General features: G+C 45.8%; 1 protein-coding gene across 1 annotated transcript; it reads left to right on the top strand.

Moving 5' to 3' along the window:
- The first annotated feature begins 13348 nt into the window (after nt 1–13348).
- LOC134173388 (cytochrome c oxidase assembly protein COX20, mitochondrial) lies at nt 13349–18584 on the top strand. The gene is made up of 4 exons (XM_062637317.1): nt 13349–13580; nt 16235–16349; nt 16494–16557; nt 17146–18584. The coding sequence occupies exons 1-4, from the start codon at nt 13548–13550 to the stop codon at nt 17285–17287; spliced, it is 354 nt and encodes a 117-aa protein (XP_062493301.1). The 5' UTR covers nt 13349–13547; the 3' UTR covers nt 17288–18584.
- Nucleotides 18585–27506: the final 8922 nt, after the last annotated feature.

The raw sequence follows: 27506 nt of genomic DNA, 5'->3' as shown, positions 1-27506 counted from the left end.
AGAACATGTCATGTAAGTGGGTTAGGGGTCCAAAAAGGAAGGGGCATCTGTACATCCAAAGCTAACCACGAAGCCCTCCATCACTGCTGGGGCCTGGGAAGGCTGCAGCAGTGGGAGGGGACGCGAAGACAGAGGCAGGAACCCTCTGCCCTCCTCCCCTAGCTGCAGAACCACTGCCCAGAGAGGCGGGATGAGGAGGCCAGGAGCGGCACTGCTGCCAGTGGAACACACTGCGGCCTCAGGACTGATCCTGCCTGCCTCAGGCAACGAGCACTGCACATGCATGGCGAAGGGATGGAACCCCTCACACCGCAGCGCTGGGGAAGGACAAGCAGGTCAGCGGCCCCGTTCCTGTGCACTGCCAGTCGGTTCTTGGTTTCCATGGAAACCAGCTGCTGCAGAAATGATGTTATGAAAACGATGCCCAAGATTAAAGCCAACAGATTTGCTTTGCTGATGAGAGGAGAGGGGCTCGCCACTGTACTGCCCTGCCTGTGGCATGGAAACTGTAACAGAGAAGTTGCAGGTACCCCCCAAGACAACCTCTCCGCCTGCCCTGTGCAGCAAAGAGCCAGGCCAGCTGGGGCACAAACCACAGGCAGGGAAGAGGAGGAGGCACTCCTGATCCCCTTACAGGTGGGTACAGCTCACACCAGTACGAGAGGCAGTGCTGTTGCCATTTCTGAGGGCTGAAGTCTATCGTTGGCCCGCAGAAGCCAAGGCAGCAGAACCAGGCAGCAGTGTACAATGGTGTGGTGAGATCTGCAGGAGGCTGCGAGGACTGCTGCTGTCCTGCAGCACCTGAGTGGAGAGAGTAAAGGCAGCAATGGCAGCCTAGAGATGAGTGCAGCCACTCCGAGGCTGCCCGTCCCTCTTACCCAAATATTGGACCTTTACTCAATGCCTACTTTTATATTTGACATGGCCATCGAGGGGCCGAAAACCAGTCTTGTATGAAGACAAAGTTTGGATAGGCCAGCTCTCATCTACGTTACTCTCAGAAATACATGCAGTATTGAACAAACCAAAGTCATGCCTCACAGAGTAGCTCTGTAGCAACAAAGCAAGCCAGTCTTTGATGGAGTAACTGGCAGAAAAACATGCAAAACTTACAAAGCTTAACTCTCCCTCCATTTAATTACTCAATTAAGTCTCATTTGGAAAGAGTCCATGAAGATACTGAGGCATTTAGCCTAACAAAAGAAACGCCACAGCCAGGTTAGGTAGCAGAGGCCAGTGGCTAACGCTCAGACCTGCGGTGTGAAGACACTGGGGTGAAGCTGTGCCCACCACCACAATGGAGACTCACACCTCCTGTGAAGGCAGCAGAGCACACGTGTGGACTGTGCCCTGTGCCTGTTCAGTTTGATGCAGTGCTGGCACCTGCAGGTAATCCCGTCAGTGAAAGGACAGTCTTCCTAATGGGTAATGATCAGGCAAATCAGAGAAAACATCTGTGAACAGATGCTAGCAGGGGGAATTGATTTTTAGAATGAATTTTGATGTTTCCAGAAGTTGCATCAACATTTCACAAAAATGTAAGCACAAATACAGAACTGCTGAAGGCAGCCAAATCAGACATCAAATATTTTTGTTCAAGTCCTGCAAACGACAGCTGATCATAGCAGCGGCAAACACGGTTCATTACTGAAAAGTCCCCGTGTTCCTCGGTGCAGTGAAAGCGGTAGGGTCTTGGTAGCTTCTGTGAACATTTTCCTGCATCTCTGCTGTGAAACCCACTCAAATGACTATAATGGATTACCCACGAGCCCGTTTCTGGAGAGCCTCCCACAGCAAGGCTCTACGAAAGTTGAGGATGTAAAATTAGAAATCCTGGGAGCAATTCGTATTCTGTTGAGGAGTGTTTCATGTCCTTATGCAGTGTTAAAGCGCTGCTATACAGGCCTTGGGAATATAAACACTAATTACTGTAGCCATGTAACTGAAGTGGTAAGGAACTTCACAGTACAATAATAAGCAATCAGATGCTAAATTAAGAAGCAGAACATGATGGTCTATAGTCCATCAAAGGAGGAACAAAGCCCCTCAGAAGACAGATATGGTATTTTACAGAAGAAACATGTAGCTCAGAAGTCTTAACTGAGGCATTTGAAGATACACAGTGTGAACAGACACACGGTATTGCCAATGATTTGATTTTATGCGTATGCTTAGCCTATCAATAAAGTGATTAATAGCTGAAAAGGACATGACAGTCATTTCATAGATGAGGACAGCAAAAGATGACTGCATTATGTGACATATAAGGAAGTGATTAAATGTAGAGAGAGGGGAGCTGTGGCTTGGGTTCTTCAGTCTCAAGCTGCCAGACAGTCGGAGTATGATCCAGTTGCCTGCACTCTGGCCCTGGGTCCCTCTTGGTTTATCCAGCCAAACATAAGGTGCTTTTTCAGCTGATTTATCGCTGTCATGGGAGTAACAAACCTCACACATACTTGAAAGGAACTTGTTTGGCATGGACAGGATTTGCAGGATTGAGCAAAGTCTCCCATCATATAGCCTTTCCCAGATTTCCTCCCGAACCCTCCTCCCAGCTCACGTCAGAAGAAGCCCAGATGGTTTTTGAAGCCTTGCCAGGGAAGGCAGAAGCTGATGTGAGGGAATCAGCTTTCCAGCCTACTACCTTTCATCCTGGATGAGCAATTTGCCTCCAAGTACTCTGCCTCCTCTGAAACCCTCTCACCCACATGGGTGGTGTTCCCTAACAGAACAGCTCAGCCACTCTCCTGATGAGCTTCAACATGTTTAAAAGGTTAGGGCAAGAACAGTCGGGAGATGGGTCCCATAGTAAATGAAAGTCCACGACAGCAATCAGAAAAGCCAGGTTTTGCACCAAACCAAGGATTTAGGGAGGAAGCTCAGTCAGAAGTTAAGCTGATGCTGAGCAGACAAGGTAGGAGCCTGGACAGAAGATGAGAGGGACTCAAAGAAACCCTAGAGGAAAGGCTATCTGCCTTGTAGAGACTCACTGAGTTAAGGGGTAGATTAGTTTCCAAAATCTCCTTTATTCTGTCTTACAATGTAGTTTAGAGAGTTCTGCTGTCATTTTTTAATTGCTTTTCTAGTCTAACAATAAAGTGGTTTGGACAGCCACGTGAAGAGAAGTGGAGAATAGCGGCATAAGGTCAGCTCACTGTGCTGGCTGACCCATCCCAGCAGGGGCAGCAATACTGGCTGCTCAAGGATGAGAGTCCTTACAAACCATTTTGTCCTCACAGCCTCTAGCTGCCCCTGAGACAGCCAAACCCTCACATCAGGATATGAATGCCCATGTCTGACTCCCAGATAGTTTGGCTGGTCTTTCTTACCTTTTACTGAACACACCAATTTTTAAGCTGATTTTCAATCTAGAATTTGCTTGACCCACAGTCGCTACGGGAGTGGACACAGTGAGCTTCAAAACTGGTTCCCAGTGTTCCTTTCCAACAGCAGCACAAAAAGCACATGAAAATCACCCATCAGCCTTGTAAAGAGCATCTTGTGCAAATTGCTAACTGAAAATTGTCTGAGACACTGATAAATACACTTCGATCACACAGCTGTAACTGAACTCTATCCTAAACCACAATTACAGGGCCTTCTGATAATGTCACTGGGCATTTTCTCTGTAGCTTTCTCTTGCGACACCAAAGTGTTCTTACAGCTCACTGATGCTGCCACACAAGCTGCTGTCCTATGGCAGTAAGCCTTGAGTATCCTCAGCAATGTGAGAAGAATCGGGGGCTGGCAGATACACACCCAGAATTGCTGCAGGCACCAAGCAAATGACACATATGAAATCCATGCATCCTGATGAATGATAAAACAATAGAAGCATTTCATTATATTATTTTTTAATCTGACTCATGCATTCACTTCCTCTGTCTGAGGGCAACACATAGGAGAGAACAATTTCACTTCCAACAACTGGAAGAATTTTCCCCCAGTGGGAACTTCCTTGGCCAGTAATTGCTGGCAAGCAGCCTGAGAGACTTCAAATATGTTTTTAAATAGTTTCTAAAGCAGCAAGGGACCTTCAAAAAAGGCACTGAAATTGAGGGTTTCTGAACTGGACTAAGTGTGTTACCTCCTAACCATGGAAGATTGATGACAAGATCTGCAGGATGGGCTCAGCACTGTGGGGATGGAGTGAGAATGGTATGGTGGTATCAAGAAGTCTCCATGGGATTTGGACACCTTCTCTGAACCACTTCTGTAACTGCTGTCTTACCTTTGCCTAGAGCCGTACAGTTTCCTAGTATTTGTATTCTTGGGGGGACATGCAAGGGGAAGAGAACATGGCCCAAGGGTTGCTGATGGCCTCTCCTGACCTTGGATGAGTAGCTGTCCAGAACCTTCCTGTGGAAGACAGAGGTGAAGACACCTGCATGCCTCCGTGCTTTTTCTTGCAGGAGGCAAAGCTTCTGGGACTGCCTATCAGTACCCTATTGGGGAAGGGAGCATGGGGCATGTATAGTCATGGAGCTGTCAGTGGAAAGACAGGTGATCTCTCCTGAGAGCTGAAACAGGGCAAAGAGAGAGAAAGCTTTTGATCACAGAGGGGGAGAAAGAAATTCCTTTGCTGAGAAGCAATTCCCACCAACTCCTTTTAAAGGAGCATTTAAGCAAACCATATACCCATTCTTTCCCCTTTCCTGTCAGCTCTTCACAAAGCAGCATAAAAGAAGTCTTCCACCACTGGTTTCTACACAAGCCATCATGGCTACCTCCTTCTCAGGCTCAAGGCCAGAGAGGGCAGTGCTCTGGAGAAATGCACGATGGCTCCTCAGGGCTCTGAAGATGGCTGTCAAAGCCCTCAGCCAGGTGGTGGTACAAGGAAAGTCAAAAAGGACACAGCCAGCCAGTGAGGACAGGATGGTGGGTCACAAGCCAACTAGGAAAGTGTCTTGTTTCCTCACTGAGGTCATGCAGGACACAGCAATCATCAGCAATTCAGAGGCTGTCAGGAAGACTGACACTGCTTGTTGTACAGGGTCCACCCTTATGCAGGGAGACAGCTGAATACGTGTTCAGCTTCCACAATGCATGTGGTAAAGCCAGAGATAAGACACAGCATAGGCAGACAGAGCATAGGCAGACATAGCTCCCATAATACAAATATCTTCCAGGAATAAGCAAAGCCATAGCAAATTCTGGGCTTGGAAGTTGGAGGGGAGATCAACAAAGAAGCCAGCAGCAGCTCCCTTGGAGAAAAGGGAACACAGCTACAATTGTTCTTTCGTGGATCTAAACCCAAAAAAAAGACCTCACTTTTGGGGGAACCTATAGCTATCCTACTCAGACAGCTCAGGTTCCAAATACATGCAGGCAACCCCAACCAGCTTAACTCTCAACAGAAGACACAGAAGGTATGGAACCCATCCCTCCAAATCACAGCTTTCCCAGATGTTTGCTGTACTCTGATTAGGCATGTCAGCTGGATATGAAAGCAAGCGGCACCAACAGGATGATATATTGGGACTAAAAATTAAATACATTAAATTCCATGTTCCCTTCACATGGTATTTTGTGGAAGCATTAATTTGTAACGATGACCTGAAGATGTACATATGCAAGAAGCATGCCAGAGGCAGAAAGGATTTGTATGCAGTTTTAAGCTAGTCCATACTTCCTACACCATTTCTGGACAAAATAACATCTCAGGATCCCTTCCAGCCCTATTTTTCCTGAGTTTATAGTGCTATTAAATACAGTGAGTACACTGTTATTGCGATAGGACAAGGGGAATGGTTTTAAGCTGGAAGAGGGCAAATTTAGATTAGACATTAGGAAAAAATTATTCACTATGGTGAGGCCCTGGCACAGGTTGCTCAGAGAAGCTGTGGCTGCCCCATCCCTGGCAGTGTTCAAGGCCAGGTTGGATGATAGGGCTTTGAGCAACCGGGTCTAGTGGAAGGTGTCTCTGCCCATGGCAGGGGGGGTGAAACTGAATGATCTTTAAGGTCCCTTCCAGACCATTCTATGATTCTATATAACAATAACAATTTCTTATTTTTCTGGACAAGAAAGTAGGTTTTATTGTTTCATTTAATAACACTATTCTGCACTTGACTACATGATGTTCCAGCATTTGCCAAAATTCAATGTCTGTACTCTGACCTCTTCCCCCCCCCCCACCCCCATCATACAAATACCCTCAATAAATCTGAAGGTAATCAGTAACCTTTAACAACTGGGGGAGCTTAGAGTTTTAGTGAAGTATCAGGGCATGTGTTAAAAAAGATTCTAGAAACTTTACAGAAACTGAGCTGTATTAATAATGACAAAAATAAGTTAGAGCAGCATTTATACAGATCTGCAGATTTTGGACAGTTTTTAGCCAACAGACCTTTACAAATGAGCTAAGATCAGTCCTTATGTCATTCTTCATAACTGTAGATAGAAATTGTGTAAGAATGCAAAATTAAATGAAAAGCAGCACTCTTGTGGAAAACATACAAAATTAGCACTTTTCTCAACTGAAGTCTGAACAATTTTGTTAATTACCTGTCTTAGCTCTGGATCCGAAATCACAGTCACTTAAAAGCCCAGTGACAGGTGACAGATTGTTCTTAGCAGACCCATCCCTAGTAACTAAGGAACTGATGGTTACTGACATTTGAATAAAATCAAAATGCTTAAATTCTACTCCTCTGAGCATGGAGCAGCTACGCATTTTTTGAAGAAAGACCTAAAAAACCAAAATGGTGGGGGTTTGGCCACTATTCCATGCTGTGACTTAAAAATAACAGTGTAATAATGCCTGAAGTTCTTAAGAGACTGGTCTTCCTCCGCAACTCAACTGAGCAGGTAATTATGTCAGTTAATAGGCAAGATTTTAAAGAGACCTCTAACACGTTCCAAATACATCTGAGACTTACCTGCAGTTAAGGAAAAAACAAAAAAACCCAACCCACAGAACTTGGAACAGCATTAATTTTTTAATATTCATCACAAGCATTTGAAAAAGATGGGGGATTTAAGACAAACTGCTGTACTGCAATGATCATCTTGATCTGTGAGTTTAAAGTACCCTCACAAGAGGTAAACAAATGTAAAAAGGAAACCATAAGATATGGGAACATATGTATCGCTCCCAAATGCGAGAACGAGGTGGGAACTGTACTACAGTACTGTAAACCCAAGTTACACTCTGAAGGACCATTCCTCAAAATAAGCACTCCTCTCCCTTTACTCACATTAGAAATTGCCCCTCTCTGAAGCAGCAGCAGCTTGCTGTTTAAGCTTCCTGCAACACAGACTTCCCCAGGACTGGAAGAATAACTCACCAGCTACCTCTGGCTGGTGTTAGGCTATTTTAGCTTTAGCAGACCAGAAAAACTAATCTTAAGCATTAATTACATCCAACTCTTTGTGAATTTTAAACAGTTGATAAGTGAGGCAATTAAGCACATGTTTAGCTTCTGTTCTTTTTCCTGCAGAGGCACTGAGAAGGCACAAGTCTGACGTGCTGGGAAAACAGAACTATCGGCATGGGAAAATATGGGGGAAAACACAACCACCAGTGTATATAAAGAAACCTATCTGCATAGATCAGTAGCCACTGAATAGATGCCCATGCTCATGAGGTCTGAAACTGGATTTTAGGAAGCAGCTAGCTATCTCACTGGTGAGGATAACAGTTGTCCTGGGTTCAGCAGTAGCAGTCATTTTTCTCCTTCTTAGTAGCTGGTGCAGTGCTGTGGTTTTGATTTTCGGCCTGGGAACAGCACTGATAACACCGATGTTTTCAGTTGTTGCTCAGTAATGTTTACTCTGACCAAGGACTTTCTGAGTCTCATGCTCTGCCAGGGAGGAGGGGAAGCTGGGAGGAAGCAGAGACAGGACACCTGACCCAAACTAGCCAAAGAGGTATTCCATACCACAGCACATCATGCCCACTATATAAACTGGGGGCAGTTACCCAGAAGGGTGAGATCACTGCTCAGGTTGGGCATCGGTCAGTGGGTGGTGAGGTGTTGTATTCTCTTCCCTTCCCTTATCATTATTATCATTGGTGGTAGCAGTGGTGGTTTGTGTTATACCTTAGTTACTGGGCTGCTCTTATCTCAACCTGTGAGAGTTACATTCTTTTGATTCTCCTCCCCATGCCTCTGGGAGCAGGGGGAGGAAGGCGGGGGAGTGAGCAAGCGGCTGCGTGGTTCTGGGTTGCTGGCTGGGCTTAAACCACAACACAGTGCTGGACCCTACACTAAGGGAGACTCCTGGAGGCTTCCCCATCAGCACCACTGTGTACACCGAGGGGTATGACAACTAACAGTTCAGGGCAGAAGGTGCACACAAATCCCTCTGGTCCAGCTGGGATCAATTCCCCCAGCAACCCAGAGAGCTGTCCTACTATCCAAAACCTCAGAGCACAGCTTCTGCCCCTCACCAAATTCTGCTGGATGTCCTGCATCAGGTGCTCTGTAGAGTTAATTCATAGGCATAACTGACCTTAGCCCAGCACCCGATGCTTTAGACAGGAAACTAGGATCCTCCAAAATCAAAATATGACAGAAGGTTGTAGCCCTCGGTAGCTAATCACCAACAGACTGACTCAGCCTCCAGGCCAGGTCAGTGTGGCATCAGAGAAAGAGCAAAAAACACAGGATCTGAAAACACCAGCAACAAGATATGAAGGTATTTTTAATCTCTGATCCTTCTCAGAAAGCAGCAGAAACCACACCAGGTACGCTCTCAGTGTGCAAGACATGAAGTCATTCCTGTCACGAATGAGAAAAAGCTTGAATTCTTGCCAGAGAATGTGGACACCACAGCAGGACACCTGAAGTGCCTGCAAATCTGGAACAACTGTCTGGAAATAATATGTTGTGTTTGACTTTGATCTCTCAAATCTCAGCCCTGCAGACTGGCTGCTTCTTATGAAACCCTTCTGAAGCCGTAAGCTTGCTTTCCTTTGCCCCTTGCCAAAGGTGTGCTATTTTGCATAGAGGTTCCTGCCCTAGCATACTGAAACCAGCCTTTGTAGCATGACAAAAAAACATACCCTGGCTTCTCTGAAACTTTCCATATATTTTAGATAGTGGCTGTCACATGAGTACACCATTTCTGCCAGGGGAACAAACCACCTTGCATCTGGCAAGGTACTAGCAGAGAGTCATGTCACCAGACAAGGTGGGGTGGGGACAAGTCCGTGAAACCTACTCTAAAATGTGCAGTACTTGAGTACAAAATTAAAATTAAAAAAAACAACTCCCTCACCCTAGCCCCCACAAAAAAGGGAGGGGAAAAATTAAAAAAAAGAAAAAAATAACAAGCTATAATGAGATCTACCTGATGCACCACATTTATTCTCTAGTTGATACACGGCATCATTTCTGAACACCCTCTCCAGTTGTCTGATTTGAGCGTCTACTTTGATATGCTCTTCTCCATGGATGTGACTCCTCTTTCCCTGTATGCTGCTAATAATATGTCTACTTTAATGGCAGATTGCATGCAAAACACATCGTCAAAGTGGCTCCTGGCACACCACTAGTGTTTCTGACTCTTCAGCTCAGTGATACCATTATACTACATCACTGTGTTAAAGATGAACCAGTTGTCCAGACCATAGTACATTAAAGCCATAAGATAGTGCTTTTTCTTCTCTGGGCTTTAGCTTAATCTTGGCAAAACCACAAAAGCCACAGTGAGTAATACAGAAAGTTAATTTAGGCAGTGTTGGATATATAGGGAAAAGTGTAGGGACAGGAGAAGCACACCATGGCGCTTCCTCAGAATACCCAAGTTGCATCATCCAGGTACTGCTGCTGAGGGAAATCTTATGCCTGAGAGGGTGTCTGAACATTTCATAGCCTTCAATAGATTCCAGCCCCCCTCAATGAGTTTTCTAGTTCTGTTGTGCTGTTTAAACAGCTTATTTCTAAACGGATTTCTTACTGGCAAAACCCTCTTCAGTTACAAATTCTCAGAAACCACATCCCAGAAGAAACAATTACCATACAAATATCTTATTAGTTCTAGTCTCCAGTTTTCCCTCAGGAATTAATAAAGATTAAGCCTGACACATTTATACGAAAGACGTGGAACATAAGGCTCAGAGTTCATAATAAGCCCCCTCCACACTGCTCATGACAGAAACCTCAGGACAGCTACTGTACTTTGAAAAATGAAGACACAAAATGGAAGAGGAAGTTTTAAAAGAAAGTTAGATGAACATATTAGGAATGAAACAGGCCCAAGTAAAGCAGCTCTGAAGCAAGAGAAATGTTCCCTTCCACACTCCTTTTTTTATCACCCTATGGATACTAGGTCATTACTGTTCAGATTTGTTTCAGAAATAGCACATATCTCTAATGTCTTCAGTTTCAGAAAATTAGTTCTACATCTTACAAAGTTGCAACTTAAAAACACAGACCAAAAAGTGGCAGAAATAAATACTACCATCACCTGCTTGAAGTGTATTACAGTGATCTGCAAGAAAGCTTACTGTGTCAGGTTTTGCCACGAATACATTTAAGACATGCTTTAGAGCCCTAACAGAAGTAGTTCACATTATATATATAAAAAAATTGGTTAATTAAGAAAAACTCTGTTCTATTTTTAGTCAGAAGCATCCCTAAGTCACACTGCTACTAATAAGTCAGGAATTTCTAAATGTAGCTCTACATCTAACAGTATAGCTGCAATTATAACTGCTACATTTTATATAAGCCTTCTCTTTTAATATAAACTCTGCTTCCTTTTTGAATCAAATGCCTGAATAAGATAAACAGATTAAAAGATCTGGCAGAAGAAATAAAGCCATCAGAAGCCTGCCCTTGTTTCTTTGGCTTTTAGAGTACACTGAATTAACATCTCTCAAGTGCTGCAGCTGAAAAGATCGTTTGTACAGGTAGTTAGGAATAAGTCAACCTACAGAAATGATCAGCAAAGCCAACCCCGAATAAAATTGCCTTGCAGTTGAAATTTAATTTGCATTAGCATTAATGCTTGGGGAAAAAAAGATAATTATTTTTATTCAATTGCACAAGCGTGGTTGCTGACTGCCTTGGCAACAGCAGCCTGCACACAGTCCTTGTGCCTCCTCCATCCTCACAAAGGTGGTTACTCAGCCATAACCTACTGCTCAGTATTTCTACAGCCATGATAATAACCATTTACCAGCACAAAACTATCAAAATACCTAACTCCTACACACTTGCATCCAGTAACATAATGTCCTCCTCTTGAAGGACACACACCCTCATGAAAACTGAGGACACAAGTGGAATAACCTGTTCCTGACTTGTGGCAGTTCTAAGTACCACTTGCTTTCACAGCTTACAAAATGCTTGTTTCTGTCTTCAGTGTGACCATGAAGACAGATCAAAAGCCCTACTGGACATCTCCAAAATTTGCTTTGAGGCATGCCTCAAATACTAGCCCAGGAACCTGTTGTCCTGCTACCTTCCAAAATACATCAGCAGCAGAGCAACTTGACCTAAATCTGCACTGCTCTCAAAAGACCAGCGTGTTTCTCAGGTCCCTACAGACCACCACAAGAGAAAGCCTGCTGTGCACTTCAGGATATCCCAGTGTCGTGTCAGCAGCCCTTCTGTTTTATGCTAAGGAAGCTCCAGTTCAAGTGACTTCACTGATCCCAAGCACTGTCAAGCAGCCCTCTCTGTACCTGGAACTTCACGAAAGGTCACAGTAATTATTTCAGAGCAACTTCTAAAAGAGGTGAAGCAGAACTGTGATCTGCAGCAGTGAGTACCAAAGAAAAGAGAAAAAAATTTTACACTTATTGCCAGTGGATATTTCACTGTGATTTGGGTATGCAGAAAAGCGATATATGACATGTAGGGAAAACCATGCACCTCTCAGCCTGTCCTTGACTATCAGACAGAAGATGCTTTATTGTGTACTGTCTTCCCCAGCACCTTCATTCTAAAACTAATCTCCCGTTTCAAAGAAAAAATTATCTCATTCAAAACATGGCAGTAAAAGCAGTATGTTTTTCACCATTGTGGACTTCTTAATCTCAAACATATTAGCACGCTCATGGGATTTCTTACTATATCCCTCAATGTTTCTCATTGCTTAACAAAATGCAATTCCATTTTTTAAACCAACCAAGATAAAAACAGACATTTACATTTTTTTCCACGGAGAGTTTATGACAATCATTTTGATTTTCATGTATTATAGCAAACGTCCTGTTTGCAGCACTATATACATAATAAATATTAACCTTAAACAATCTAACCTACTCACAATTACAGGCACTGTTTACTGATCTTTTAAAAACAATAGTAAATTTACTGAATGCGTGTGTTCCAGGAATTCAGAGGACTGCCTGCAAAGATGGTATAAGCAGTGGTAGACAGGGGCTGTTGGGAAGGACTGAGAGCTGTTTCAAATCCATCAGAGCTGTAAATTAGCTCGTGCAAATGTACAGTAGCACTTTTCAACTAGTGATACATTAAAATTGAACGTGTATACTGCTTCCAAAGCAAGTAACAAAACTCGGATCAGTTTAAATTTCAGTGTGAAAAGGACCATTTAGCATAGGATTAAAAACAAAACACATGAAAGAACCAACTTTAACAAGGTCTGAAGATCTCTCAGTTACGTAATTTTTAAATCAAACTGTGATTATCTCTTACCTTTGTTATACTTTATTGCTAAGACACAAAGGTCCTGAACTGAGTCTGCCCAATTAATTTACTTAGCACGTAGGGACTTGTTTTCTTGCAGCCAAATGTATTTTCACAGTATCTCACAGACCTGTTTGAACTCTATCCTCTGTTACTTAGAGGATATTACTTCTTACTCTATTATCCACCTCTTCAGCTATTACTACAGGTACAACCAAGTGATTATCTCATATATGTGCATCTGTTCCCGCACACTCAGGCCTACTGAACCCCCGTGTATTTTGCCCGGTTTAGTTGTAGACGTCCCACAGGAGACCATTATCAAGGGCATTTCTTTTGAAACAGCTCTTCCTCCCCCGCCACCAGGGTACTTTCCTCCCAGTTCCACGTTATCGTTTCCTCATCTCATTCCAGCACTCCGGGTTGCTTCCTGCAACGGACACTGAAAACAACCCCTTCCCTCTCCTCCCTCCCCGCAGCCCGCGCCGTTCGGCTACCCACACCCAGACAATGATCCACCACCTCCTCCTCCTCCCACTAGGTGCTACCCGCCGATCGCGTTTACACCTCCCAGACCTGTTACCACCCCTTTTAACACCCGCGCTCAGTCCCGGCTATGAGGCCCCGCTCCCTGCCCCTCGCTCCTCCCCGCGCCCCTCCCCTCCCCTCCCGCGCATGTGCGTGCGTGCGTGCGTGCGTGCGTGCGTGCGCGCGCCCCGCGCCGTGACCCATTTCACCGAACAAAGGATTTTGCTGGAATCTCGGCGCTGGACCTAAAATGGCGCCGGCGCTCCCGCCCGCCCCCGCCCCTCCGCGGACACCATCGAGATGGGGCGGGGCGGCGCGGCTAGAGCGGCCTCCTCCGTCTGCCTGCTCTAGACGGCCGTAGTCCGCACTCGGTGGTGCGCGGCGCGGGAGGGGGGGAGGCGCTGTCAGGTCATGGCGGGCGAGGGCGACTCTGAGCCGAGGAAGGTAATGGAGGACTGCGGGGGAGGGAGGGGGCTCTGTACGGCGCCGCAGCCCTCCCCCAGCACCGGGGCGCTCACGACACACACACGGCAACCCCAGTGCCCCCGGCCCGGCTTCACGTGGGCGGCTGAGGGAGTCGTGCCCGTCTCGCCTTGACTGCGCGGCGGGGAAGTACCGGGGCGGCGGCCGAGAGGCGGCCCCGGTGGGGGCCGGGTCTGTGATCCGCACAGAGACGGGCGGTGCGTGGGGCCGTTCAGGAGGTTTAAGGTGTTGGCGCCCGCCCCGCGTAAGGGCAGCCGGGCCCTGGGAGGAAGGTGAGGGTGAGGGTGAGCTGTGCCGGCAGCCGAGGGGGAGCCCAACCCTGGGGACAGGGAAAGTTATCGCAGGCGAGTCATAAACCCCCGCTGATTTTGCCCCAGAGGAAATAATTAGGGAACAATTCCTGGAAAGCGATGGCAGTTCTGAGGCTCCATAGGGCCACATTGGTGGAGGGATGTGTGTGTCGTGTTTATTTTTCCACGGACCCCTCTCGGGGTCCCCACTGTTTGTGAGTAAAACACTTGTCATGACAGGCATTTATAATGCCGGTAGTTAGAAATAGTTAGAGTCATAACAAGTGATTTCAAGTGTAGCAACAGGTGAAATACTATTTTAAAAGGATGCATCATGCTGCACGGATGTAGCAGGGATACCTTCTTAGCCAACAACAGCAACATATCGGGTGACTTCTTTCACATGGGAGTACTTGAAATTGCCCATTAGGAGATTAGACCAAATCCTTTTTGTCTCACTTGTACACGGGGATTATGTGGAAACAGCTGATGGTTGTCCATGGGGAACATGGATAAAATTATTGACGGGGATTTCCATATTTGCATACAAATCCAGCTGTTATCAGGCGCTTGCCATCCATTACCACAGTCAGATGTGTTTCACAACGGCTTGTCTCACAGAGCTGTCAGCCCTCTACAAACAGTTGGCTGTAGTACTCCATCTTCAAAATCTACTTTGTCCCAAGTATAACAGCTTTACGAAAAAAATTAAACCATTTGAAAATAGTCTTTCAAGGTGTTAGTTGATACAGTTGCACATGTAGTAGTTAATGGTCTAACAATTTAAATACACTATCCCTAGCAAGTTAGTAGCAGGCAGAGGCACAGATGTTGCTACAGTGCGGCCACCTTCGCCCTGATCCACGCCATTTTGAGGCCTTGTACGTAGTTTCTCACTCTGGCTTGTGGTACCTATGTGCATTTGCAAGGATGTCTGTCAGGTGGGAAATACGAGTTAAATTCAAGTTATATTTGAGTATCATAGAATCATAGAATAGTTAGGGCTGGAAAGGGCCTTAAGATCATCTAGTTCCAACCCTCCTGCCATGGGCAGGGACACCTCACACTAAACCATGTCACCCAAGGCTTCGTCCAACCTGGCCTTGAACACTGCCAGGGATGCAGCATTCACAACCTCCCTGGGCAACCCATTCCAGTGCCTCACCACCCTGACAGGAAAGAATTTCCTCCTTATATCCAATCTAAACTTCCCCTGGTTAAGTTTTAACCCACTACCCCTTGTCCTGTCACTACAGTCCCTAATGAAGAGTCCATCCCCAGCATCCCTATAGGCCCCCTTCAGATACTGGAAGGCTGCTATGAGGTCTCCACACAGCCTTCTCTTCTCCAGAATGAACAGCCCCAACTTTTCTCAGCCTGTCTTCATCCAGGAGGTGCTCCAGTCCCCTGATCATCCTCGTGGCCCTTGCCTGGACTTGTTCCAACAGTTCCATGTCCTTTTTATGTTGAGGACACCAGAACTGCACACAATACTCCAGGTGAGGTCTCACAAGAGCAGAGTAGAGGGGCAGGATCACCTCAAGATACATTCAAGAAGACTTGGAGTATGCAGAAGCCGGTGTAGGCATCTCTGAGGTGAAAAACGTATTTGTCAGTTCATGGCTCGGTTTGTGTAGTTACTGTTTGAGAATTAAATAGAAACCTAATAGATACAAGCTAGGGTAGGTTATAGATGTGAGACTGAGTATGAAGTAGTTTTATTTTTACCAGTAGGTTCATTTGAATACATGTTGTATATAGACAAATTCCTGTGCACAGCTCCTGTATGTACATAGGAGTAGGTTAAAATTTACTGGTTTATAATTGGTTTTATTCAGGGTTCAGTATAAGGTTCTCTACGTGTGCCTTCTCCAGTAATGGCACTTTTTTTTTAAGCACACTTGCCTCTTCAGATATTAATATTATGTGGCATAACTAAACTGCATAATTAATTGCAACCTTAATCTGTTTGTTGTGATGTGTTTTAGTTTTGAACAAAGATCCCGGATTCTTAAGTGTTTTCTCCTTTTTTGAGGGAATGTAAAGGAAGACTAAAAGAGTTCTTTCATAATATTCAATAGAAAGGATGGATCAGCAGGTTTGTACAAAATGATGTTGTCTAAATCAATAGTTAACTCATCCCAAACCATTCCTGGTACAGCTGTGCATGTTCATTTTTGCTGAAGTAAAGCTCTGGAAATAGAAAATCCTCAAGTGCTTGTTTTTGATTGCTAAGAAAACAAGTCGATTTTACAGTGGAGTTGGTACTAGGGGCTTGCACAAAAGTCATGGTTTTAATTTATGTTTTGTTTTGTTTTCTTGCAGTCCTTTAAACTCCTGGGATTTCTTGATGTTCAGAGTGTCCCATGTGCACGAGAATCAGTGCTCTATGGCTCTGTGGGATCTTTAGTTGTGGGCCTTGGATATTTTTTAGCAACTAGTAAGTACTTATTCTTTCTGCGTTTTATATATTTATTTGCTAAGAAAAAATCATTCCTATTTGCTGTTAGGTTTTATTAATAATGGGAAGTAATCCCAGGGGTTTTCTCTAATTATTTTTGAGGATATTTGTCTTTTCTTCCAGGTAGAGTTAGAAGATCTTGTGACTTTGCAGTTGGTGGCTTTATTTGCACCACGTTAGGATACTGGTATGTAAAACAGTTCCTGAATTTTGACAGACCTATGTTGTCTGCTTTGTACAGTGTGATGATCCTTGTTTGACCTTCCACACTGTTTTTGAAACTATAAAAATCTTGCCTAGCAAAGTATCCCCTTCTTTCTCCCCAAAATGTTTCTTTTTTGTGAAGGAAGGGTTCAATGCCTTTGAATTTTTATGTTAATGTGTTTTTTAGAAAAACTTGCTATTGTTTCTTGACTGCTAAGAGATCAAACCACCCAGTTACTTCTGTCTGTCTTAAGTCTTTCGGTTTTTCTTTTACCTCTGCCATCCTTCTGTCCTGATTACAAAGGTAACATACTGAATGGTAGTGAAATTAAGATCCACATTATGGAAATTAGCATTTTCCAGTGGATTTGTATGTGCTGCTCCTCAGTGGCTCCATAATGCTTGCCTGAAAGAAATAGCAGTTACTCGAATATTTTCACGATGTATCATTGCATGATGAATTTTACTAGCATTATTATATGTGGTTTAAACTTTTCAGCTGGCTGAATAACTTGATACTGTCACTCATATAAAGCAGGGAATCGTGTTTTCTTTTCATCCCCTCCTCTAGGTTTTACTGCAGGTACAATCTGGCCCAGCAAAGGATCCGGCAAAGAATGCTTAAAGAAGCAGTGAGGAACAAAATCTTGTATGAAGGCAGTCATCTTGATCCAGCAAGAAAACAAACTGGCAATGAAAGAAGTGATTCATAGTCTGCTACAGAGGAGCTGTGGTCTAGTAGAGCTTTGGGAGGAGGTGGTCCAAAAATGGCAGTCTTCCCTGTGAGTTTGTAGGTAAATCATGGTTGTTGTCTTAGCAAATCCAAGCAAGAAATTTATGGTGTATCTGTAAAGTCAGTGCACAAGCCTTTCTTTGTTTCGTGTGTGTGTGTGACTGTGTACACTGTTAGGAATGACCTCCTATTAAACACTGTGGAACTGGTGTGTGCTATTACAGGGTCACAGAGGATTTATGACAATGATTTGGGAGTGCTTTAACTTCCATTGTAAAGGGAATGGTTCATTTTAGCAAAGTTGTAATTACATCTCATTTAAATACAGGAAAATATTTTCATCAGCTGTTCTCTTGAGTAAATGTATCCTTCAGTGCTACCGTTAACTGTGCTGTTTGTCAAACAGGAATGCCTAAACAGTAGGTGAATGCTTCGCTTATGCAGTATGGGTGGTATCGGTAGTCTTTATAAGATTTCAGCTGCAGAATAACCTCAGATCATTGATATATACTGTGAAGTTAAAGGATGTCCAGCTTTGTTCTGTCTGTGTGAAACTAAGCATAAAATCACACTTCAGAAGCAGTCTAAGCTATGTAAGTGATCTTTTTCCTCAGTCAAAAATCTTTCTCTTCTGTTTAAGATATTTCCTTACAAATGGTGCAGTAATAATTTACATTCTACCTAGCAGTGGTCAGCAGATTATTTTTAAAAGGCATGTTCTTGTGTATTTCACTGTACATATTCAGCTAAAAGAAGTAGCACTGTATAATTTCAAGGAGACCATCTTATTTGGCAATACAGTGTTAAGTCTAATTGCATATTGGTAAATAAGAGTGATGGCATAATATTCCATTCCTTGCTTGTTTCTGTCTATACCACTCTCCCAATATATATATCATATGTGTATGTGTGTATTTATTTCCACAAAATTATTTATGCTATATTATGTTAAGCAATTTTGGGTGTCCAAAAGCATTCAGTGAGCAAAATTAGTCCTTTCCCTCCACCTGTACTTAGTCTGAGAGAGTTTGTGATCTGCTGTTAAGTCAATGAGAGAAGGTTTGGGAATCCAGGTGTAAACAGCAGCATTGCTCTACTTACTTAATTTGGAATTATACTTGACAGCCCTAAACAAACATGCTATTTACGCTAAGATAATTAAACTTTTACCCTCTGTGGATTAGCCTCCTACAAAACAAACCTGTATACTGTATTTCCTTTTGTTCCTCTATTCCTCTTGTTTCTTTGGACAAAATATTAAAGATAACTTTTCTGGAGGACACTCTTTTGATAGTTTTATATAAAATGCCTCCAGAAGACTTGATACAGCTCAGTGAAACACTTCCTGTTCTCACTGCAAGATCTGAACTCAGAAGTTGCCTGGCAGCTAGCTCTAATTCAGAAGAGGAAAATGTTTCTCCCTGGTTCAGTGCTGGGGGTGTGGAGGGTGAGAGGGAAGGAAACTCCTTCCCCTAGGAGTGATAGGTGTTCATAAAGCTCTTGGAGCAGCAGTGGGAAACTGAGTGAGCCATGAACCAGGACTTAGCAAGCTTCTATTTTAATACATGGCCGAGTTCTTTCCTATCTGACCTAAGAAAAGGAACTGCAACCTAAGCAGGGGGTCTTTTGGCTGTGAGATCACAGTTCAGCGGGGGGTAGGTTAGGAAACAAAAGCATGCAGAAGAAAATTTGCTCTTTGGCAAAGAGCAGTTGTAGAGAAAGAAGGAAATGCTGTTCTGCAGTGATACGAAAGAAGCGAGCATGTGCATAATGGCATCCTTCAAAGTGCACAGCTACTGTGTACTGAGGAGAAAAAGGGAGGAGCATCATGGTATTATGTATATTAAAAAATCTGGGAAAACTGCAGCATTAAATCCTCTCCGGTGCTAATTGGTGTTGGTTTAAGCTACTGCATTTAAGACTATTAGCACAATAACAGCTTAACTACAGTCTTAGCAATTCTGGCCAATAACTGAAATTCTAGGTGTATTTGCATTGCATAGATAGTCCATCTGATACTTCTGCTTCACTGGGCAAAGTGTAAAGAGGGTATGCCAGATGTTAACAGGAAAATGTGGAAAGAGGAAGCACAGGCCCTCTGGCTGACACATCTGAACTTCATTATCTACTAAAACTTGAGGTGGAACTGAGCTAACCAAGAGTCAGCATTTGCTGAATGGGGTGGGGTGGGGATAAGACTGGGAAGCTGTGAGCAGGATTTGCTGGCCTGGAAGGGGGGGGGGTGTTGCACTAGCAGAGGGAAGAATGCTCATGGATAAGCGCGCAGGGAAAAGTCTGGCACAATTCCTTATAGTGCTGGCTCCAGCTGCTGCTGTGCTGGCTATGGAAAGTGGATTGAAAGTGACTGATGGGTTACCAGCCCCCACTGGAAGGGGGAGAGAGGGGCAGAACTAAACCCCCACTCCCAAAGCTGTGAGTTGTCATAAATTAGAATGCATTCATAAGAAAATAAAGAGTAACCTAATAGAAGTAATTTTAACATTTGAAAGCAATTCCCTGTGTTTTTAATTAGTGAGCCATGAGTCATTGGTAGAAACACATAACGTACATCCCTGTTTTATTGTCAGATTTGGTATTGTTACCTTAAGTTTTGCTGCTAATGACAGATGTGATAGTTCTTGCTTTATCAAGGTTCAAATTAAAACCCACTAAACAGTTACTAGAAAGATACATAGTGATTTTGAAGATGTTTGGTTTTCAGCCCTCTGAGCCTGAAGGAGAGAATGAAGTGTGGCACTTTTAAGCTACTGTAAAGTTGTTAAAATCCTGTTTGTTTTACTGGCAGTTGCATTACTTGGTCACTGAGCGGTGATTGACAAGCAGACTTAGTTTTAATCCCTGAAGTTAGTCAAATCCTCCCTTAAAGCAACCTAAAACACCACCAAAACAAACAGATGGTTTTATCCTCACTCTCCCTGCAGGAACTATACTCTTGTGAGAAGGTGCTTGCTAGTCCCCTGCAGCAGGCTCACACAGCTCCCTGCAGTGAGCAGAGCGACTCCCCAAGCCCTTCAGGAAGGAAAGTCGCTGTCAAAGCAAGAGGCTGCCAACTCCATCAGTAGAGGCATGTCATCGGCTGGCCTCTGCTCTTCACTGCCTTGCGCTGCAGCAGTGTCATGCTTCAGCCATCAACAAGTGTGACTGACTCAAACCCCAGGAGCCTTTGAAGTTGACAGTAGAGGTAACTACAGCTGCCACCCCAAACTGGTGATTTGTATCCTTCCCCAGGCAGAGATTCTGGGGAGGTGTTGGTGCTCGCTGCGGTTTGCATGCTCCCTGGCTGTTCTCTGTGTGTCACCACACACCCCAGGTCCTCCAGTGCTGCAAGGGAAAGGTCACCTCCTGTCACTGCATCTGCTTTGGGTTTTGGGGGTATACGTTTGTTATTTCTGGGGTAAGCAGCCCCATAACAACGAAGCACTGTGTGAATTTGGTTGTAATGAGCTCCCAAGTGAAAGATTTTCTCCAGCTTAGGAGACTAATTCCTGTACTTCCTTCATTCCTATGCAGGCATTCCAGCTTGAGCTCAGTGGTTACTGATTGTTTGGTTTGCTCCGTTTAAAGTTTGAGATAACTACATTGTTACTGCCTTAGAAAACTGATCAAAAGAATACCTAACCAGTTTTATGGTGTGTTCAGGTAGTCCTTTGATGATTTCTTGTCTTGTTTTTAATTGAAGAACCAAGAATTAATCATACGTCAGAAGCGGAGCTGAGTTCTTGTTAATGTGACGCAAGGCCTTGGAACACACTTAAAATACTACACTAAGCAAATATGTGTGCTAAACCTTCAGCTGGGGGCAGGGGAACAGGCTGGTGAAGAAAAGGTAGAGCCTTGGATGAGATAATTTGAGGAAAACGCAGGCTTTTACCTGTGTCTGGCAGCACCCTGAGACATTTTCATGCACTCCCCTTGAGTGTGTGCGGGCTCACAGTTTGCCTGAGAGCTGCCCAGCAACAGGTCTGCCTGTTCCGCAGGAATAGGTCACGGTGCTCCTCAGTGTGCTTGTTTTAAGGATGGAGAGCAGTTCATTCTGAGAACAACATTTTAATCTTCCCTGCTTCTGCCATCTGTCATGAGCACGGCTGTGTCAGAGCCCTCCAGTGAACATGCCGGGAGCCCACTGGCAGCAGTACCTACCATGTACGGTGGGAGTGGGCAGTTACCACTGCAGGGCTGCTCTAGACTCACCACAGCCCAGTGATCTATTTCATAGAGGCAAAGCTGCTCCTCTCTGTCTTCGTGCTCTGAAGAGGACACACATGCTTTGCTTACTTTCTTAAACTCCTTGTTTATTTTGCCGAATGCTGTTATGAGCAGCAGCGGATCTGCTCTCAGCCAGCTTCTCTCCCCACACTGCAGCTCCTCGCCTCTCCTGTTGTTGGCAAACAGCTTGTGATCGGCTCCGGTGATCACGGTGTGCATTTACATATGCGACGTCTTTGCCTGCAAGCCACCCAGCCCAAATTTGCCCATGGCTCCTTCTTCTGAGCAAGTTCGCAGTCAGGGTGCCCACAGCCACCACCAGCAGAACATTTAGGATATGTTACTGAAGCGATTACAGGGCAGCTAACATCCCCTTCCCTGTCAGGAAACATTCAGGCTCTGGCTGAGGTAGTAGCGCCACTGCTGAGGATGAGGAGCTAATAGGTGATTTATTACTGGGCAGATACATTAACACAAATGGCTGTTGCAGGAGTCCTTCATAGAGCAAATACAGAACAAAAAAAAATCCCAGCAGCCTGTTTCTCGAAATAGAGGGGATGATGTTCTGTTTGGGCTCCCCCAAGAAATCTGGCATTACCAGTGATTATCACATGCTGTGCTTACAGTGCTTTCATGCAACACTTAAAGCCCTTGACGGTTGAGCAGCCCTTTCTTCCTGAAGCTCACAAAGTCGTGTCGTCCCGTCCCCCCCAATAACTACTGCAGAGGGCTTAGTTCATCTGCTAACAGGCACAATGCTCATTCACATCCTAAAAGGCAGTCAGTGCTCACTTCTACTCACCATTTTATGTATCCCTGTCCTCATACTGGGGATGCCACACCTCAGTCCATGTGTCTCTGGTACCCGTATGGACACTCTCAAGGTCATCCAATGTACTTGCATCCCAGAAAGCCAAATGTGTCCTGGGCTGCATGAAAAGCAGCGTGGCCAGCAGGTGGAAGGAGGTGATAACCGCCCCTCTGCTCTGCTCTGATGTGACCCCACCTGCAGTACTTGTGTTCAGCTCTCGTGCCCTCAACACAAGAGGGATGTGGACCTGTTGGAGTGAGTGCAGAGGAGGGTCATGAAGATGCTCCGAGGGCTGGACCACCCCTCCTATGAAAACAGGCTGAGAGCTGGGCTTGTTCAGCCTGGAGAAGAGAAGGCTCTGGGGAGACCTTAGAGCAGCTTCCAGTGCCTAAAGTGGCTACAAGAAATCTGGAGAGGGACTTTTGACAAGGGCAGGTAGGGACACAGAAAGGGGGAATTGCTTTGAGATGAAAGAGGGTAAAGTTACATTAGACATTAGGATGGTGAGACACTGGCACAGGTTGCCCTGAGAATCTGCGGCTGCCCCATCCCTGCAATGTTCAAGGCCAGGTTGGACGCAGCTTGGAGCACAGTGGTCTAGTGGAAGGTGTCCCTGCCTGAGGGGGGACAAACGTTAACCCTAACCCTAACCACATTTGGTTCAAGCAGAGCAAAGGATGCCCCCGTGCACACACACATTACATGGACACGTGTGCAGCCACCCTCCCCACACTTGAATTCCCAGAGGACCACCAGATTATGAGATCCCCCAAACCACAGCCCTGCATCAAACCACGTCCTCCCATGGTGGCAGGTGGCAAACCTGACAGTGCTCAGAGTTCAGTTACAGGTACCATCAGCAGCCCTGTCCAACTATTGGTGACCTCCAGTGGGATCCACGCTGAGTGGAACTCCTCAGATACAGCCACCCTTCAAGGAGGAGCCCAAGCACTCCCTCCCTTCCCCCAGCAGCCTTTGCTTCCAGCAGTGTAATTGTCACTGGGTTGCTCTGGAGCTAGAGGATGCTCGTACTTGGTGCTTGCTGGATAATACACCTTTCAGGGCAGCATCTGTAAAGCAAGATCATTCCTGAAAACTCTTTGTTCTCTGTGCTCGGACCTGCTGAAAGAAGCTGCTGGAGTCTCTCATGTGCCTTGCACGGGTGTTTCCTTGAAGGAAGAAACAAGAAAGGCCTGGCCGGCTGCCAAGCACCAGAGGCACACGGGTATCCCGGGGCTGTGCCAGCACTGCTGCGGGAGCAGCGGCCCCCTCCCGAGAACCTCCAGGGAGATGTTGGGTTTTTGGAAGCATCTCCTGGCCTCCGCCATCCCCTCCACCTCTGAGCAGACCATGGCATCTCCTCAGCACCGTGCTGGGCTGGGTGCAGCGTGCTGCCCTGCAGACCGCAGCACTGCGGCTCCTTACACAGCCTCCTCTCTCAGAGCAGCAGCTCCTACCACAGCCAGAACGGGAGCCCACCAGTGGGCTTGAGCACTGGCAGCCACTATGGTGCTTGGTGGCCCCAGCTCCATGCAGGAGATAAGATAGATAGATGATAGAGAGATAGTTCTCTTTGTAAAGAAGGGGCAAGCAATGAAGGTGAGACTGAAGGAATGTCCTAGGTCTGGAAACCAAACATGCTGTGAGATTTAATTGCTACGTTCTCTGCTGTGTAAGTGCTGAAAGAGTTCTTACTGCGCTATCACAGTGCTTTCTCCGAGGTCTCTCAAAGCAAACAGGGAGAATACGCAAGATACTTAGTTTGCACAAGTAATTTACAACTCATGTTTCTTTTTGAGATGCTATTTAACAAGTTAATTGCTTATCAATTATTATTACTACAGCATAGCTGCTTCATCCGAGAGTGTCCACTAGAGGCTGGGAAGCAGCTAGCTGAATAGTCACCCTGCTCTGAAGGATGGGATGTACAGTGGACGCCAAGTTGAACATGGGGCAGGGGACGTTCTTGCTGCAAACAAGGCAAACCACAGCCTGGGCTCCATCAGGAAGTACAGGTGCAACAAATCAAGGGATGCACTTGTCCCTGGTATGTGGCACGGCTGAGGGAGCGTGTCCAACGTTGTGGTCCTGATTTGAGCCTCTCGGTCAACAGGGATGTTGAAAAACCATAGAGGCTCCAGTGGAGGGCTCCTGAGGTGTTCAGGGAGCTCAAGCACACGACCCACTGGAAAACAGCTGGAAGGACTGGACTGGATCTGAGGAGAGCAGGCTGCAGGGTCACCTAATAATGGCCTAATGTTACCTCAGGACAGTTATGAAGATGGAGCAAACACATCTCGATAGCTCCAGCTGATGCAGCAGGGGCAACGGCCACAAACTATCTTGGGAGCTTGGGGCCAGAGAGCAGGACACACTGTGTTACAGCGAGGGCAGGGCAGCACTGGAATAGGTGCCCAGAGGGCCACTGAGGCTTTCAGGCTTCAGCTAGCCACATGCCCTGAGTGCTAGCACCAGTCCTGCTGTGAACAGGAGGGGCTGCATCTCCAGAGGGCCTCACAAACACCATTGCTGTGATTCTGAGCCCTGCTGAGAGACGGAGCATCTGTAAAACCGCAGCAGAGGCAGCACAGTGCGGTGTGGGGATCAGGCACACAGAACACCCCGTCTTGCTGTCAGTAATTCACACCCCCGCTGCAGCGCTCCCATGCGGGGCTGAGCCCCCACAGCACCCCAGGCGCTCTGACAGCGGCGGGGAGCACGAAGCAGAGGAGACACAGTGAGCACAATGCGGAGGTGCCAGGCTCTGGGGACGTACCTCTGCTCCCTGCACACCGTGCTGCATGGGGGCTCGCCTCTGCTAGCTCTCCTATTTCCAAATCCTGTTTCTCAGCACCGTGGGAGCAAACCCAAGTGTTGTTTCTTTCAGAAAAAAGCAATATTGCAGTAAATCCCTCCACTGGGGCTTGCTCATTTCCTCTCCCCCCTCTCTTGCTACCTGCTTAGTACAAAAAACAAAGGCCCTTTCATAATACAGGGTCTTCTCTTACCTAACTTGCTCAACAGCTCCACAAAGCTGAAAGTCCAGCAGGAGCTGAACACAGCTGCAGCCTGCATCTAAGTCTGTTACGTGGAGACTCAAGAGGAGAATCCAGCCTTCTGTGTGTCTCTCGCTGTGTAAACAACCACTGGTATTTTAAGCATGCATTTACGTCCAGAGAGATCTTCAGTGCTATTCTGGGCCTTTTTATTTTGCAACTGTTGGAGGCATCAGCACCGTGCCAGAGCTCGTGCTCCACCAGTGCTCCTCCCCAGCACGCATCTCCCCTCTACAGCAAACAAGTTTCTCATAGAACCAGATTTCTCCAGAGCACAGAGCGGCAGCAGCTTTAACAAAGGTGAATGGAAGATGAACGGAGGCCACATGCAGACCGCAAACCACGCACTTGCATTTTTATGCCACACCAGTTGTCAGAGGTGTCCTAGCAGCCGCTTGGCCCTGGCTAAGGGAGAATTAATGCTGACAGGAACGAGTACCCTTTACAGTGCTTGCATGCTAACCAGGCAGCAGATCCCAGAATCATCAGTGTGAACTGCATCTGCTTCCAACCACTGTCATAAACAGTGTTTGAGCATGAAAAGGTTAGGGGGAAAACCTGTTCAAGCTGTCTTACCCAGTTTTGATTTCAGTAACCTCTATGACCATATTTCTCTGCAGTAACCAGAAAAGTGAACAAAAACCTTGCTCTGAAGTAACCCTTGTGTATCAGGTCACCTGTGTAATTACTAGTTTTTTTACATTTTCCTGTTTCTCTTTTGACGTTGACAACAAATGTGTTAAGCATTTAGCATCATTTGAAGTTACAGCCAAGTTTACACAGCAACTGACTCATTGCTGAATCCTCCTGCTGCTCTCAGTGCTCTGGCAGAGACAGACTGAAGCAAGAGCCACATCCAGGTTAGTTAGTGGCCAAGTCCTGATTTCAGCCCCTTCCCTGCAACACTGGAGGAGGCAGCTCGTGCCTCCAAGCAAGGGGAAAGGCTGCACACACTGATGGTGAACCTGCTGTAACACCAAGGTGAGGCCTTCTGCTCCCCTCAACCTATGCAGGGCGGCTGTGCTGGGGCTGAGGCACTGCTCTACCTGCACCACGGCCCGTTTGTTAACATCAGTCACAAAGCTGCTGCTCTCAATTTCCGCTTTCCTCTCAGCAGCTTTTTCTGACATCCTGGTGCTCTCTCCATCCTCCACAGCGCTTCTGGCTAGATGGCTCCAGCTGTACTTACTCCCACCTTACTAGCTCGTAACTACAGTACATGCACACTTCTTCACTGTGGAGAGTCCAGCCCCCGGCAGTTGGACATCTGCAGAAGCACTGAAGTACCTCCCATCTCTCTGTAACGCAGCTGGATTTCTTGTGGCTTAGCTTGTGGTTGGACTTTTAGAAAGCACTGACCTAGTTTTCCAAATGACCATGAACAAGGAAACCTCCAAATCCTAAGATTTCATCACCTATTTCTATTAAAAACATTGCTCAAGAGCAGTGTAAAGGTTTAAAAACTCAAACTAGTGGCTTGCACCACAAAGCAGTTTTCCTGTGCACTGACAGCACATGGCATGGGTAGAGCAGGGGTTGGGGTTTTATTCATTGCACCATCAGAGAAATTGGGCAGGATCTCTACAAGTAATGCAGACTCACTCTAAACCTTCAGTAAAAGCAAGCCGTTTGTACTGCACAAAAAAGAGGAGTAAGCCCCACTAAACACAAACCCAAACCCCATGTTGTACATCACGAGTGCCCACCCCACCCCTGCCGGCAATACAGGCACTTTTCCTCATGTCAGCAAGTCCTCATAAGCTGTGGGAAGTTACCCGACACACAGCTCAGCCCTCTCCTGTTGGTCATGTACAGCTGCGCACTCCTCACCTTGTTGTAGCCATTAACTAAGCTTGCTATCACCTCTTTAGTCACAAACTGCAAATGTATAGAAGTGTTTTTCCTAGGTAATGGCTTTTCTGTCCAAGTCATCCACACACATCACCATAAATCCCTTCCCTAGGAATGATACGAAGACACACTGATGGGGAGATCCCTCCCAGGCAAAGATCCAGCCTCATGCAAGGGCTGGCTTCTGCTCCACCACATGAGGGATGGGGAGGCTTTTAGACTCATAAAGTTAGCACATAGTGCTGAGCTTATCA

Source organism: Pezoporus occidentalis, unplaced genomic scaffold, assembly GCF_034315485.1.
Source record: "Pezoporus occidentalis ecotype Australia unplaced genomic scaffold, CSIRO_AGI_Poc_V1 ctg52, whole genome shotgun sequence".
Classification (NCBI taxonomy): domain Eukaryota; kingdom Metazoa; phylum Chordata; class Aves; order Psittaciformes; family Psittacidae; genus Pezoporus; species Pezoporus occidentalis.
The sequence above is the reverse complement of the archived record's forward strand: the minus strand, read 5'-3'. Positions and strand labels throughout refer to the sequence as shown.

Excerpts from the sequence above, each read along its gene's own strand:
- LOC134173388 (XM_062637317.1), top strand. The coding sequence starts at position 13,548 with ATGGCGGGCGAGGGCGACTCTGAGCCGAGGAAG. Across the intron at positions 13,581-16,234 it reads GCGACTCTGAGCCGAGGAAG|TCCTTTAAACTCCTGGGATT; the intron begins GTAATGGAGGAC and ends GTTTTCTTGCAG. Across the intron at positions 16,350-16,493 it reads TGGATATTTTTTAGCAACTA|GTAGAGTTAGAAGATCTTGT; the intron begins GTAAGTACTTAT and ends CTTTTCTTCCAG.